Source organism: Bos indicus, chromosome 21 (assembly GCF_029378745.1).
Source record: "Bos indicus isolate NIAB-ARS_2022 breed Sahiwal x Tharparkar chromosome 21, NIAB-ARS_B.indTharparkar_mat_pri_1.0, whole genome shotgun sequence".
NCBI lineage: Eukaryota > Metazoa > Chordata > Mammalia > Artiodactyla > Bovidae > Bos > Bos indicus.
Window position 1 is genome coordinate 20,928,359 of NC_091780.1, and position 15,180 is coordinate 20,943,538.

The 15,180-nt window shown below is 43.6% G+C and overlaps 1 protein-coding gene across 1 annotated transcript in view; it reads left to right on the forward strand.

The window, feature by feature from the left end:
- ABHD2 (abhydrolase domain containing 2, acylglycerol lipase) overlaps positions 1 to 15,180 on the forward strand; it is a 114,106-nt gene that overhangs the window by 70,530 nt on the left and 28,396 nt on the right. Inside the window, exons 4-5 of the mRNA XM_019983582.2 lie at positions 323 to 498; positions 3,381 to 3,548. Coding sequence (XP_019839141.1) covers positions 323 to 498; positions 3,381 to 3,548 — 344 coding nt within the window. The remainder of the gene's footprint in view (positions 1 to 322; positions 499 to 3,380; positions 3,549 to 15,180) is intronic.

Consider the following 15,180-nt stretch of genomic DNA (forward strand, 5'->3'; position numbering starts at 1 on the left):
ATGTGTTCAAAATGTACTAGTTGCTTTCTTTCTGTTCTACATTATGGAAATAACCCATGTTGAATTAATTAACACCTTCAATTTGAAATCCTGTCTATATAAGCATGTCCTGGTTGATTTCTAAAGCTAATCTGATGCATCAGTGGGAAAAGAAGTAAATCATGGCCTGGATGTAAGGTTGAAAAAAATATCCCATTTGTGCTTAGTGGACAGAATTTACCAGGGGGGGAAAAAAAAGGTTGAAAAGCTTTTGTTCCAAGAGTTTTTCAGAGTGTTATTCCAAGAGTGTGGGAAAATTGACCTCTCCTCTCCTCCTTTCTAGATACATCCCACCTTTGATCTGGGGGAAAAGTGGACACATCCAAACGGCCTTGTATGGGAAGATGGGAAGGGTGAGGTCGCCACACCCGTATGGGCACCGGAAGTTCATCACCATGTCTGATGGAGCCACTTCGACCTTTGACCTCTTCGAGCCCTTGGCTGAGCACTGTGTGGGAGGTGAGCTAGTTCAGGTTGTGGGATTGGGCCAGCCCTCAGGGAGGGAGCATTAATCCCTGAGGGAGCTCGGTGTAAATGCTCAAGCCACTGACTGTCACCATCGCATCCAGGGGGCCCAGAGGACATCAGCCGAGGTTCGTCACTTAGCTACCACCTGCAAGGACTGGGTCCAGCATGAGCGGGCCAAGTGACTTGTAGGGCTCTGCAGAGAGCATTGTCGAATACAGTTGATAAGTCCTCTTGTGAAATAGAAAGGTTTGTATAAGAACTTGGAGCCCAGGATCAGATCTCTGGTTTGATAACGGCAACAGAAGCTGGCCTAGTCTAAGTGTTTCATATATACTATCATCTCATTTAATCTTCACAACCACCCTGAAGAGTCAGTGCCTTATTCTCCCTACTTTACTGGTGAGGAAGCCGAAGCTTACAGATGCAGTGTTGCTAGTCTTCTTTGTTGGACAACAGCAGCTCACAAAGGCTCTCAGGTACCCTCTGCTTAGATTTTCAGGGGTCTGGGACACCTATTTCTCAGAAACAACCACAGTTTCTATTGCTGATAAAACTCTCATTGTTCCGTCCAGGCTGCACAATAAGCAGGCATTAAAAAGCTTCACAATGAGGACTTTTGAGGAAGTGGAGTTACACGGCAGCATCCTCTGAATGTTGTTTCTACCAGAAGAGAACAATATTTTGATTCCATAGTATTCAAATGCACCTCGTTTGTTTTTTTTTTTTTTAATAGGAGCTCAGTAAATATTTAGGGGTAAATTCCAGTAAGTATATTATTATAGCTCTCAGTTATTTGAAGCACTTAGAACTGCCGAGTAGCTAGTGACAGCGTAGCTTATGTTCCCTCTGTCAGGAACGCTTGTCCCAGACTTTCACATGACTGCTCCCTTGTCACTTAGCTCTGTGCTCCAATGTCACCTCCTCATAGGGATGCTCTCTGATCCTTCCCAGCAAATCCATCACCTTCTTGCTCAGGTTCTTCATGGTACCTGCCAATCTCTAAACTTACTTGTGTAGCTGTTTATTATCTGTCTGCTAGAATGTTGGAATCCTTCAGAGTCCAATAAATAGTCACAGAAAGAATGAATAAATGAATAAGTTGGCCGTTCACAGTGTGTTTATGGTCTTGTAGCCGATCTTTCAAATATTTACTTCTCTACCAAACCCAGTTAAATATTTTTTTCCCTTGTATCTAATGCTCTGACTTCTTCTACTATTGAAGCACAAAATTTGATTTAACCAGTCTGCTCTTTAGGACGGAGGTAGAAAGTTGAAAAAGACAAAACTTTTATTCTTTTTTTCCAACTTGTCTCTGTATTTCTGTCACCCCTGTGGCCAGAAAGAATTGATGAAGGTAGTTGTGGAAAGCAGTATTTGCATCCAAGAAATGCTTTAAGGAAAGCAGCCCTTTTTTCCCCCCTTTTTTGATTTTTTTCTGACAACAAAAGGAATACTCACTTTAAAAAATGTAGATAACATAGAAACTTTTTTTAAAAAGAGAAAATAATCATCAATAATCGTACACCCTGCATACCGTTGTTAACATTTTGTTCCATTTGTACCATTACAGTAAAATAGAACTGAAAATTTTCAATTACTACACATTATAAGTATATTCCCATATCATTAAAAGTCTAAAATGTCTTTAATAACAAAAGTGTAATGATTGCTTAATAGTCTACCATGTGGTCATGACATAATTTAATCAATCTATTTTTGAACATTTAGCTTGCTTATAATTTTGTTATTCTTAAGTAATCCTTTGATACGCATACTTATTCATAAAATTTAAGGCAGGATTCCAAAAATTGGAATTTCAAGATTTATTAAAAATTTTAATGTTCTTTATACATTATTGCATAAGAATTTAAAAATTATTTGTCTCAACTTTTAGAAGGAAAATTTATGATTGAATTTAATGACCTAAATACCACTTTTCTTTTAAAGAAAAATGCATATTCATATTTTCAAGTAGGTAGTTCATACTCATGGTAGAAAATTCAAAAGTTACTAAAGGACATACAGTAAAAGTGTAAATTTCTCTCCCACCCTTACTCCCCAGTGGTACCAACTGTTAGGACTCATGTGTATGGTTCCAGAGCTAGTGGATGCATTTATAAATATAGATGTCCTCCCCCGCCCCCAAATGATAGCATAGCATAGCCTTTTTTTGCATCTTGCTCTTTTCCACTTAATACTTATTGGAGAGCTTGCCTTTAGCCGTGTATAAAAAAATGTCTCATTATTTTTAAGGACTACATAATATTTCTTCATTTGGATATGCAAAAACTTATTTAACCAGACCCCTGTTTCTGGACATATATATTATATTCAGATTTTTGCCATTACTGCAGATGTATTGCTTTGTGTATGTACCATATATTTTTAGAATTCATATCTGAAAATAAAATTGTTGGATCAAAGAAGTCTGTGCAAACATAGTTTTTTATTTTTCTGTTCATTGATTCATTCATACAGAATTTCATATAGAAATTAAGAGTGATGCTCAGAAATTTGTATGGTGGTTTGACAGAGGAATTTTATATCTGTTGAATCTAGTACTAAAAAATTGAGATTTGTATTTCTTCATTTTATTTTTCTAGTAATTAATTTTTATTGTATTTTATTTTTCAAAAGCATCTGCCCTTATGGATTGGAACTTTTTAAAAACTGACCCCTCACCATAAATAATTTGAGAAGCACTGACGTAGACAGTTCCAGCTAGAAGGGAAAGTTACTCTGGCTGAAAGTAGAGTGAAAAGATGAATGTTAAATTCTGTCCTACTGTTTTCTAAGCCAGTGAAGTGTAATTGTGTCCATTTACCACGTCAGTATTTATTGGCTATCTCAGAATCTCCTTCTCCACCCTACAGATGACATTACCATGGTCATCTGCCCCGGAATTGCCAATCACAGCGAGAAGCAGTACATCCGCACCTTTGTCGACTATGCCCAGAAAAATGGCTATCGGTGTGCTGTGCTGAACCACCTGGGCGCCTTACCCAACATTGAACTGACCTCGCCACGCATGTTCACCTACGGTAAGCTGGGGCCACGGCCAAGCGGAGTGCCCCTCAACCTTTTTTTTTTTTTCTGTTCCCACTGCAAGTGTGCTGCTCCGTCTGCGTCTGCCTTACTTTTCTGAGTTTAGAGTTTGTGCCCATGTGCAAGAGCTGGTGAGGCACACAATTGTAACAGCAGGGCATTTAAGAAGCTATGCCTCCCAACAGCAGCTCAGTGGGGCCCTGGAACCACCAGGTGCTGGAACCACCTTCCTCTCATCCCATCTCAGGGGCAGGAGCTAAAACTCACAGGGGACGGTCTTGCACAGCGCCCCCTGCTGGTAAGTTAGTGCCCTTCACTCATTCCTCCAGACTCCTGTGACTGGCGGGCAAGCATCGTGATGAGGCTGGTGGATGCCCGTGGGAAGGGAATCTGGGACCTTAACAACCTAGTGGCTTTCAGGCTGCTTGAGGACAGGAATTAAATCTCATATTTAAATACATGCTTCTTGCCTTTAACTGAAGTCCTATGTTAGGTAAGGCTCTGTGTTCTGGACTGCTCATTCTTGAATCTTACTTAACTCTCCCTTCAGATTAACTGTGAACACTCATAAATAATAAACACTTAAAATATGTGTCTGTATATATGTACCATCCTATGGGGTGTTCATAAGTAAATCAATTATAATGTGTTTTCATGGAAACAAATGAAAATTATATCTATAATCTCACCATAACTAACTCTATTTCTTCATCCTCCCATTCTTCGATCTATGTGTACAGTTTTTGAGTGCAGTCATAGGGTGTATATCTATGGTGACTTAATTTAAACAATTTTATATTCACTAACATAAAGATGCATAGTCATTTAATCTTTTTAAAGAGCCACCTTGCTGTGATTACCCTGTTATAGTTTATTTAACCATTCCTCTTTGTAGTCATTTAGGTTGTTTAAAGTTTTTCAGCGTTTTAAATAACGAAGCTATGAATATTTTTACATAGAATCTTTTTCTTCTCTTTAATGACTTCTTGGGAGTAAATTTCCAGGAGTAGAATTTTGGAGTCAGCATTTCTTATGCATGTTTATACATATTGTCAGATTGTCCTCCAGCAAGGTGGTTCCGGTTTATTCTGCCCTTGGTGGCATGTAAGGGCAGGTAGGGAAGCGTGAGCGGGTTTGCCTGCTCTGTGCCTGGCTGGGGGCTCCCCATCTGCCCCTCCTCGGTATGCACTCCCACCTAAAGACACTCACTTTACAGACTCTCTTCTGTACAGCAGGTTGTTTAGTGGCTTGAAGATATAGGTGAAACCCCAGATTATACATAAGACAGGAACATGGGACCCTGATGCTGGGAAAGATTGAGGGCAGGAGCAGAAGAGGGGGTGACAGAGGATGAGAGGGCTGCATCACTGACTCAAGGAACGTGAGCAAACTCCGGGAGATAGTGAAGGACAGGGAAGCCTGGCGTGCGGTAGTTCATGGGGTCACAGCGTTGGACACGACTTTGCGACTGAACAACAGGCACGTGGGCAATAGTGAGTAAGCAGGAGACAGGTATGGGGCCAAAAGACAGAAACAGAATCTAATAAAAATGAAAACAGTGGGGAATGATGATAGGTCTGGGACTTCCCTGGTGGTCCAGCGGTTAATACTTCACCCTCCAATGCAGGGGGTGCAGTTTCAGTCCCTGGTCATGGAACCAAGATCCTACATGCCTTGCAGCCAAAAAGCCAAAACATAAAACAGAAACAATATTATAACAAGTTCAATAAAGACTTTAAAACTGGACCACATAAAAAAAAAATCTTAAAAAAAAAATAAGGTCCTGTACTTGGATATACAAATTCATCTTCACAAGTAGAGAATGGGGAGGTGTGGCTTGCTTGGCCACAGGATCTGGGATGGGAGCATGAAGTGCTAAAAGCATAAAGTGCCAAGAATTCAAGAAATACTAGCGAAAACACTGATCACGTGCCCGACACAGGGAAACATCCATTTCCCATGGACAGAATCCCTCCCACCTCAGCAGTAGCCCTCGAGGCGGTTAGTAAAACTGTGATGGAAAGACTGAAGCACAGAGAGGCTAGGTAATTCAGGCAGAGAGATAGAGCCAGTAAGTAAAACAGGCAAGATGAGAGCCTGGATCTGGCCGCCCCAGCCTCCAGAATCCTCGAAGAGCTGGGTGTGTGTGGTCCAGGCCCCTGCCCCACAGCGTGCTGAGCCATAGGGACAGGAGATTAGATTAGGGGGCATTCACACCCATATCCGGAAGTCTAGTGGCTAAAGGAGAAGAGAAGAGTTGCTCACTGTGGGATGTGGTCACAGAGCAGCCACCCCGGCCCTGCCACTGGCTGGCTGTGTGTCCTTGAGTTTGCTTAAACTCAGTTCCAGGTTCTTCATTGGCAAAGTGAAGACTACAATTTTACAATTAAATGTGGGTTACTAAGGACTTAGCCGGCAATTGAGTGCCTAACGTATAGTAACAGCTTATTAAATGTTCGACTTACTCAGATACTTGAAGATCCATTAATGCTAGTGAGAGATTAGCAGTGTTCTGTGTGGCCAAGATAAATAAGTTCTCCAGGGGCAGATGGGAGTATCAGTAATAATTACAGTACAGTATGATGAGTGAACCAGTAGAGAGGTCTGGTGGGCACACCACCGCAGTGCAGGGAAACCAGCCTCTTTCTCTGTAGTCAAGGAGTCATTCGTGGAAGGAAGTGTTCTCCCAGAAAAAGCATTTGAAGTGGCTCCTCAAGGTGAGGATGGGGGATTTCCTTGGTGGGTCACTGGTTCAGACTCCATGCTTCCAATGCAGGGGGCCCAGGTTCAATCCCTGGTCAGGGAACTGGATCCCACGTTCCGTGACTAAAGACCTGGCACAGCCAAATAAATAAATTTTTTAAAAAAATGGTGAGGATGGTTGGAGCTCATAAATAGAGGGAAGAGCTGTAGGGGAAACAGTAGTACAGCTGCTTTTACGAGCATTTCACACCTAGGCTGGCCATCAGAAAGGAAGAGCCTGGGATTAGATGAGCCCATGTAGGGCCAACTCAGCCCCCACATTTTTCATAGACATTTAACTGTTTCCTCCTTTGTTGTTGTCACCGTTTGCTTCCTCAGAATTTTAGAAGTAAATTCCTATAGTGTATTATATTTTAGTAGTATTTCAGAAAGACAGGTGACCTAGAAGATATGGATGATTTTTCTAGCTGTGCTGTTTATCAGTACATCTTTGTTTATCTTGTTTATCAGTACATCTTTGTTTATCTTGTTTATCAGTACATCTTTGGCCTATTCAGATGCATTGGTTTAACCATCAGTTAATAAGGTCAAACAAATGTGACCTTAGGTCAAAAATCCCGAACTCCAGTGCTTTGTTGAAATCCAAACAAAAACATCTCTGGTAGCCTTGAGAAAGTATTAGTGCTTCCATAAGCGCTGTTCATTCCAGGAGATGGTGGAGGACAGGAGGCCTGGCGTGCTACACTCCATGGGGTGGCAAAGTATCAGACACAACTTAGCGACTGAATGACAAAGTGCTGTTGATGTGACTTTAGCTTTTCTCTGGTGGCTCAGATGGTAAAGAATCTGCCTGCGGTGGAGGAGATCCAGGTTTGATCCCTGGGTCGGGAAGATCCCTTAGAGAGGGGAATGGCAAAACCCTTCTCCAGTATTCTTGCCTAAAGAATTCCATGAACAGAGCCTGGCGGACTACAGTCCATGCGGTCACATAGAGCTGGACACGAATAAGCAGGGAGTCTTAACCACTGGACCAGCAGGAAAATCCCTCTACACCTAATATTATTCATTTTTAATTACTGTTGCTCTGTGATATCACTTAATTTCTGATAAGATTCACCCTGACTCATCACTTCTTCAGTGTGTACTTTAGACTTTCCTGCTTGTTTATTTTTTTCCATTGAACTTTAGAATTATTTTGTCAAGTTCTGTGTTGAATTTCTGTACCAGTCAAGATGAACTAGATTATGCTGTGGAAACAATCCCCAAATCTCAGTGGTTTAAAAACAAAGATTTATTTCTTCCTCAGACAACAAATCCATCCTGGGTTGGCTGAGGGGTTCTGTGTCCCATCCCCATCCTCACTCAATGACCCAGGTTCACCAAGCAGCTTCCAGCTAGAGTGGTACCCATAGAAGTCACAACTGATTGGCCAAAGAATATCACATGGTCATGCCTAACTTCACTTGGGTTGGGGAGGTGCATTGCTCCCAGAGAGGGAAAGTAGATTTTGGTGAATTCTAGAAGGAAATGGCAACCCACTCCAGTGTTCTTGCCTGGAGAATCCCATGGACGGAGAAGCCTGGTAGGCTGCAGTCCATGGGGTCACACAGAGTCGGACACGACTGAAACAACTTAGCAGCAGCAGCAGCAGCACTGTATTACAATTTTTTTTTTAAGGCTTTTTGATATGGACCACTTTTTTAAGTCTTTCTTGAATTTGTTACAATATCGCTTCTGTTTTCTGTTTTGTTTTTTTGGCCATGAGGCTCATGGGTTCCCAGCTCCCCAACCAGGGATCAAACCCACACCCTCTGCACTGGAAGCGTGGAGTCTTAACCACTGGACCACCAGGGAAGCCCCTGTATCACAGTTTGGAATAGGAATTTTATTGTATAAATTAACTTGGAGAAGTTTGTTGTCATAGTACTTTCTCATCCAGGCATATGGGACTTCCCTTGAAGTCTTTCTTTATTTTTCCCATAAAGAACTTCTGGCTCTTAGTGTATGTAGGTCCATGGTTATCAAGATTAGAATTCCCCTGGGGACCTTCTAAAAGATACCAGCGCCAGGGGCCAGGCCCTAAGAATGCCTGGCGCCCCCAGGGTGGAGAGCCATAGACGTAGCTCTTTCACAGTTTGTTTCCTCTTCAGCTTTTCCTTTCAACTTTTCATTATACGATTGTTCAAACTATAGAAAAGCAGAGAGCATAGTAAAATGAACTCAGGATAAACCCATCACTCAGTCTCAACAATTTGTCAGCTTTGGGCCGATCTTATTCCATCTATAAACCATCCCTTCCTGTGTCCCCCTTCACTGATTATTTTGGAGCAAATCCCAGGCAGCCTATCGTGTCATCTGTGACTGTTTCAGGGTGTGATGCTAAGGTACACGTACTCTTTGTTTTAGTCTGCTAGGGCTACCAAAACAAAATACCACAGTCTGGTGGCTTAAACCACAGAAATGTATTTCCTCGTAGTTCTGAAGGCTAGAAGTCCAAGTTCAAGATGTTGGCAGGTTTGCCAAGGCTTCTCTCCTTGGTTTAGAGATGGTTCTCTCTCTGTCCACATCTCTGTCTGTATCCTAATCTCTTCTTATCAGGATACCAGTCAGATTGAATTGGGCTTCCCAAGTGGCGCTAGGGGTAAAGAATCCACCTGCCAGTGCAGGAGATGCAAGAGACTCTGGTTTGATCCCTGCATCAGGAAGATCCCCTGGAGGAGGAAATAGCAACCCACCCCAGTATTCTTGCCTGGAAAATTCTATGGACAGAGGAGCCTGGCGGGCTACAGTCCATGGGGTCACAAAGAGCCGGACACGACTGAGCAACTGAACCACTGCTACCACCGTGTTGGGTTAGGGCTCACCCAAAAGACCCCATTTTTACTTGACTACCTCTCTCCAGAAGCTCTGTCTCCAAACAGACATTCTGAGGTCCTGGGGCCTAGGACTTCTATATAGGAATTTGAGGGGAACACAACTCAGTCCCTACCATAAACATAAACCATCATCACACCTGAAACGTAGTCCTTCACAGCCATTCAGTTTCCCCAGCTGACTTCTTTGTTTTTGTTTTTCCTTTTTAATTATAATTTGCTCAATTCAGGATCAGAATCGGGTCCCATATAGTGCAGCTGGCTGAAAGGTTCCTTAAACCTCTTTGAAATCTCCTTCCCTCCACTGGTATTTGGCTTCCACTCACGTCAGCCTCCTCCATGTGGGGTGACTGGATGTGACGGGAAGGAGGCGCCTGATCTGAGACGTGCCACAGCCCATGCAGAACATATGCGGGCACCGGGCACTGGCCCGAGGGCCCCGCTGGCCTCAGGCTGCCCACGTCCTGTGCGGAAGGCCTAGCTCTCACTGGGTTACTCCTTGTCATTCAGGCCTCCACCAAGATGGCACCTTCCTGGAGAGCCCTTCCGAGACTGCCCTCGACCCCATTCTCATCTAATCCCCCTCTTTACGTCCGCCAAGACACTTGTGATTTGGTGAGACCGTGTACTTGTCTACCTGTTTGTTTCCTGTCTCTCCTCCCCAGTCCCCCTCCACAAGCACCAGAGGTCTTTGTTCTCCTGCTGTGGCTCCCCGGTGTCTCTGCTTGGCCCCTAGAAAGTGCTCACTAGGTCCGTATTGCCTGAGTGAGGGCTGAGGGGAGGAATGTGAAATGACGGTTTTTCTGGACGGAAGGTGGCGTGCAGACGGGCACGTCTCAAACAGGTGTGTCTTGTGGTTGTGTGACCTGCCCTTGTGCAAACCGTGTCACTCTGGAGCAGATAGCAGGCCTTCCTGTCACGGAGATCCCCTTCTGGCCTTTCGAAATTGAGTTCAACCAGAGGCAAACTAAAGAGGACATTAACAAGAAGCCCTTCTTCTTTGTTTCCTGTGTCCCACCCACCTCAGATCTCTCTGAGAAAACTGCAAAAAGCCTTTTCCTGCTTACCTACCAGCTTTGTTCTAAACCACATAAGCACTAGTCCGTTGTTATTGGGCATCCTTGCTGATGTGATTAGAAATTGTTGGCCCTAGATCTCTCTTGAACAGAATTTCCTAAATGGATATCCGTATGTTCTTGTGACTTAGAATCACAGGAATCCTTCCTGCTGCCTTTGAAACATAAATTCATTAAAGGAAAATCCCACACGAAGCAGTTACCATTTATCTCGCATTGACAGTGCCAGGCACGCGCTGAGCATCCACGGGTGTTACTTCCCTTCATCCTCCTGATGCCTCGGAGGTTGGCATTAGTTTCCCCACTTGCCAGGCTAAAGGAGGTTAAGTACCTTGCCTGGGGTCATACAAGCAGAACGTGGCAGGACCCGCCTTCAAACTGTGTGGTTCTTAACCCCAGCTCAGTGCCACCTCTGTCACGGTGTTCATTTCCTATTTGAGATACTGCTTATTAGATAGAGTAAGGGGCTTCCCAGGTGGCTCAGACGGTAAAGAATCTGCCTGCAATTCAGGAGACAGGGAACTCTACTCAGTACTCTGTAATGACCTATATGGGAACAGAATCTAAAAAGGAGTGGATATATGTGTATATGTATAACTCATTCACCTTGCTGTATAGCAGAAACTAACACAACATGGTAAATCAGTAATACTCCAATAAAAATTTTAAAAAAAAGTTGAGTAACTTGCTCCAGATCACAAAACTGATGAATGGGCCACCCAAGTTTCCCACTCAAGCAGTCTAGTCCTGGAGTCCATGCCTTTTTTTTTTTTTTTTTTTTTTAAGCTTTATGCTTCATTATGTATTTGGGTTTTTTTTTTTTTTTTTTAATATTTTTTGTTTGTTTGTTACAACATTGCTTCTGTTTTATGTTTTGATTTTTTCGCCACAAGGCACGTGGGATCTTAGCTCCTCAACCAGGAAACTGCACCCCCTGCACTGAACATTGAAAGACAAAGTCTTAACTACAGGATGGCCAGGGAAGTCCCTTGGAGTTCATGATTTTGAACAACAAGCTAAACAGGCTTTTTAAAAAAAAAATTTTTTTTTTTGTTCATTTATTTCATTTTTGGCTGCATCAGGTCTTAGTTGTAGCATGTGGGCTCTTCCTTGCAGCCCACAGGCTTCTCTCTAGTTGTGGCGCTCAGATTCCTGAGCGAGAGGGCTCAGTTGCTCCATGGCGTGTGGGATCTAAGTTCCCCGACCAGGGATCGAACCTGTGTTCCCTGCATTGGAAGGCGGATTCTTAATCACTGGACCACTGGACCACCAGGGAAGTCCCCACACAGCCTTTCTGTGTAAGGAACTACATCCTGTCGATATTTCTAAGGAGGAAGGAAATAGTTCCCAGTCGGATATATATCAGATATAAAGCAAAAGAACAGCGACAGCTTCTCAGAGTCACAGAAATAGGCCCGGTGGGTTTGGGCTCCATTTTTTTTTTTTTAATCTCACATCCTACAGACATTCATGAGGCCAGACCCCAAGGTGAGAATACAGGTGGTAGCCTAAGCCCCCTGCTTTCCTGAAGCACCCGTCTAGTGAGGAACAGCTCAGCGTCGGGGGAAGAGGTTGGGAGACAGTCCCAGTCAGGCTGCACTTGCTGGCTGGGCTTTTCCAAAAAGAACATGTACCAAACCGCATCTTTTTTCAGGACAGGAGCCAGATTTCCGTGTTTAATTTTCATACTGTGTTCATCTCCTGCACCTAGTGGATCACTCAGAGAGAGATGCTCAGGAGAGGCCTGCGGAAGAAGGCAGTGTTTCAGAGTCCAGCAGATGGGAGTCTGCATTCCCCAGCTGGGGAGGTCAGCAGTAATGTGAAGGCACACAGCGTGGGGTCCAGCAAATACCACTGCATGGCCATGTTACTGCCTTTTTCCATCTTCACTCTATGTGTGTTCTGTGAGCCCACGTAGACGAGCAAAGGTGGAAGTTCACTGGAACCGTTAAAAGGCCTCGCCTCTAGGTCAGCTGACTGCCTGTGAACAAGGGCCAATTTGTGAAGCTGTGCTTACGGAGCATAAATTTCTGTTTTGAATTTGGTCTGAATTCTGACTCTTTACATGTGGGGATGGCAAGACCCCGGTGGTTATTTTGAAGGATGCAGTGCTTGCTGTCCAGTGGCGTGCACTTCAGAATTGGCTCCTTGCCAGATCTGGTGGGCCAGGGCTGAGGATGGGGCGGAGGGGGGGTGGTGGTACATGTGGGGGTCACACACCTCCATGTTACTGGCTTGTTTTATATTTTATAGTACATGCAGTGCGCACTTGGTAAGCCGCTTCAGTCATTTCCAGCTCTTTGTGACCCTATGGACTATAGCCTGCCAGGCTCCTCTGTCCATGGGATTCTCAGGCAAGAATACTGGAGTGGGTTGCCATTTCCTTTCCCAGGGGATCTTCCCACCTCAGGGATTGAGCCTGAGTCTCCTGTGTCTCCTGCATTGGTAGGTGGGTTCTTTATTGCTAACTCCACCTGGGAAGCCCCAATTGTAGTATATGTTTATTTAGCTATATTTTAACTTTCTAACGGAGAAGGCAATGGCACCCCACTCCAGCACTCTTGCCTGGAAAATCCCATGGACGGAGGAGCCTGGTAGGCTGCAGTCCATGGGGTCGCTAGGAGTCGGACATGACTGAGCGACTTCACTTTCACTTTTCACTTTCATGCACTGGAGAAGGAAATGGCACCCCACTCCAGTATTCTTGCCTGGAGAATCCCAGGGACAGGGGAGCCTACTGGGCTGCCATCTGTGGGGTCGCACAGAGTCGGACACGGCTGAAGTGACTTAGCATAACTTTCTAAAATTTATTTTCATTCTTTAAAAATAATTCACCATCCCTTGCCTCAGAATAGTTCATAGATTTTTTTTTAACCAGCAGAATTTCCCTTTAGAAGAATTAAATTCAATGACATTATCTGATCTGACCAAAGACAAAATGTGAGGCCATTAGGATGAGTAGTAGAATCCACAGGGGTAAAATTTATCCATCTTTTTAATTTCTTATTTAAATAGGATTCTTTCCTGGATCAGACTGGGTCCATAACCCTGTCATCTGAATAAGATCAATGAATAACACGTGAAAATCAAGGAACACCTAGAAGTCGTGAATATTTTTTGAAGTGTATTTATCATACAGAGCCTAGTCTTTAATTGGAACACAGCAGTCGTGGACATGTGGGCTTGCTCTTTATTGACTCAACTAATTTTCTAACCTGGACAGTGTTTGGAATATAAGTAATTTTGTCAGCGACACTGCGAGGGACCAGTAAATTCAGAAAGTATTCTGCTCCATCTTTCTGTCTTGGGCAGAAGGCCGTATCCCAACAGTCCAGTGTTCATATTCAGAGCAGAGTACAGCTGGGTCAAGTCTACCAGCCAAGGAAACTGAAAACGAAAATAATCCAGTTGTGGTTATTCTGACCTCCATTTCTAAGACTGACCCTCGAAATGTTATGACCAGAAACAGCCAAGCAACAAAGGATCCGTGAGTTTGATCTTGATTAGAGAAAAAAAAATTGGGATTTTTTTTTAAAACAGCCTTTTCTATATCATATGAAAAGAATCAAAATAATAACCTGGCATTAGCCCCTATAAGGTGACCAAATCTTTTAGAATCATGAACCTCCTAAGAACTTATGACCGAACACCAACCTAGGATATTTTGGCGTTGAAAATGGTCTCAAACTATTTACATTGCCTTTTCCTGTGAGTTTTAACAGTGAAGTGGGCTCTTCCCTTATTTCTAAACACTTGGCTTTCTTGCATTAGCATCAAGGTGAGCAGAGGTGCCTAAAATCACAGCATCTTTTTTATTGCTTGGAGGGGGAGCTCATTAATGTCCATTTGGGTTTAATACTGGAATTGTTTGTGTATTTAAAACTATCTTTTGTAATCTCAATGTAAGATCAAAAAGCTGTGCCTTACTTAGAGTACAGTATTTCCATCTTAGAAGGGAGGGAGGCCCTGTACCTAGGGTGACCGTATAATTTAGCATCCCAACCAGGTCACTTTTGAGAGTGAAAGAGAACTTTCCTCATCACTGCATCAGAATAACAGACAAACTCTGAGGTCTCTCTCAGGCAAACCCTGCTATACGGCAAGCTGTAGAGATCACCCGTGATCCAATACATCTTGCCACAAAGACTTGCAGATCTGTGATTTCCTGTTATACTTTAAAATTTTTATTGATTTGTCTATTCATTTTTGACTGTGCTAGGTCTTTGTTAGTGCACTCAGTCTTTCTCTAGTTGCAGTGAGCAGGGGCTACTCTTCACTGTGGTACAGGGGCTTAGTTGTCCTGGGGCATGTGGGATTTTCCAGAACCAGGGATTGAACCCATGTTCCCTGCATTGGCAGGCGAACTCTTAACCACTGGACCACCAGAGAAGCCTGCAGATAGTTTTAAAAAACTTCTACTTTTCCATAAGTTTCTCCTACCTACCATTTTAATTGCTGCAGACTGTTCTCAATCGTATTCATGATTCCAGATGATAACCAGAGCTGTTTTGCCTGTGCAACAATTGTGTATAATAATTGCAGGAGGATGCCATGGGGTGGGAGGGGGGTGAAGAGAGACGGAGGATGAGGAAGTGAAGGCAGTGAATTTGCAGAAAGTCAAGCATCTCAGTAAAACATCTGACAAGACCATCTGCTGAGAGGACTCGAGCATCAAGAGAGTTCCCAGGGAGGGGCCAGAGTTTGGGATGTGTTCGGGGGCATCCCATTTGCACTTTCAGGATGAGATCTAAATATTTAACCTTCAGCTGGAAGAGGGCCGTATTCAGCACCCTGCACCCAAGGAAACAAAGCCAAGAGTACTCATGCGCAAAAATCTTTGTTTCAGAGATAAAGACAAGGCCAATTAACATGGTGGGCCAAAAGGGCTCTCGCTTTATTTCTACAGCTGTTTTCTTCCCCGGGTGACTCAGCTTGGCAGTAGCTTGCCCACAGCTCGAAGAAATGACTCACACACC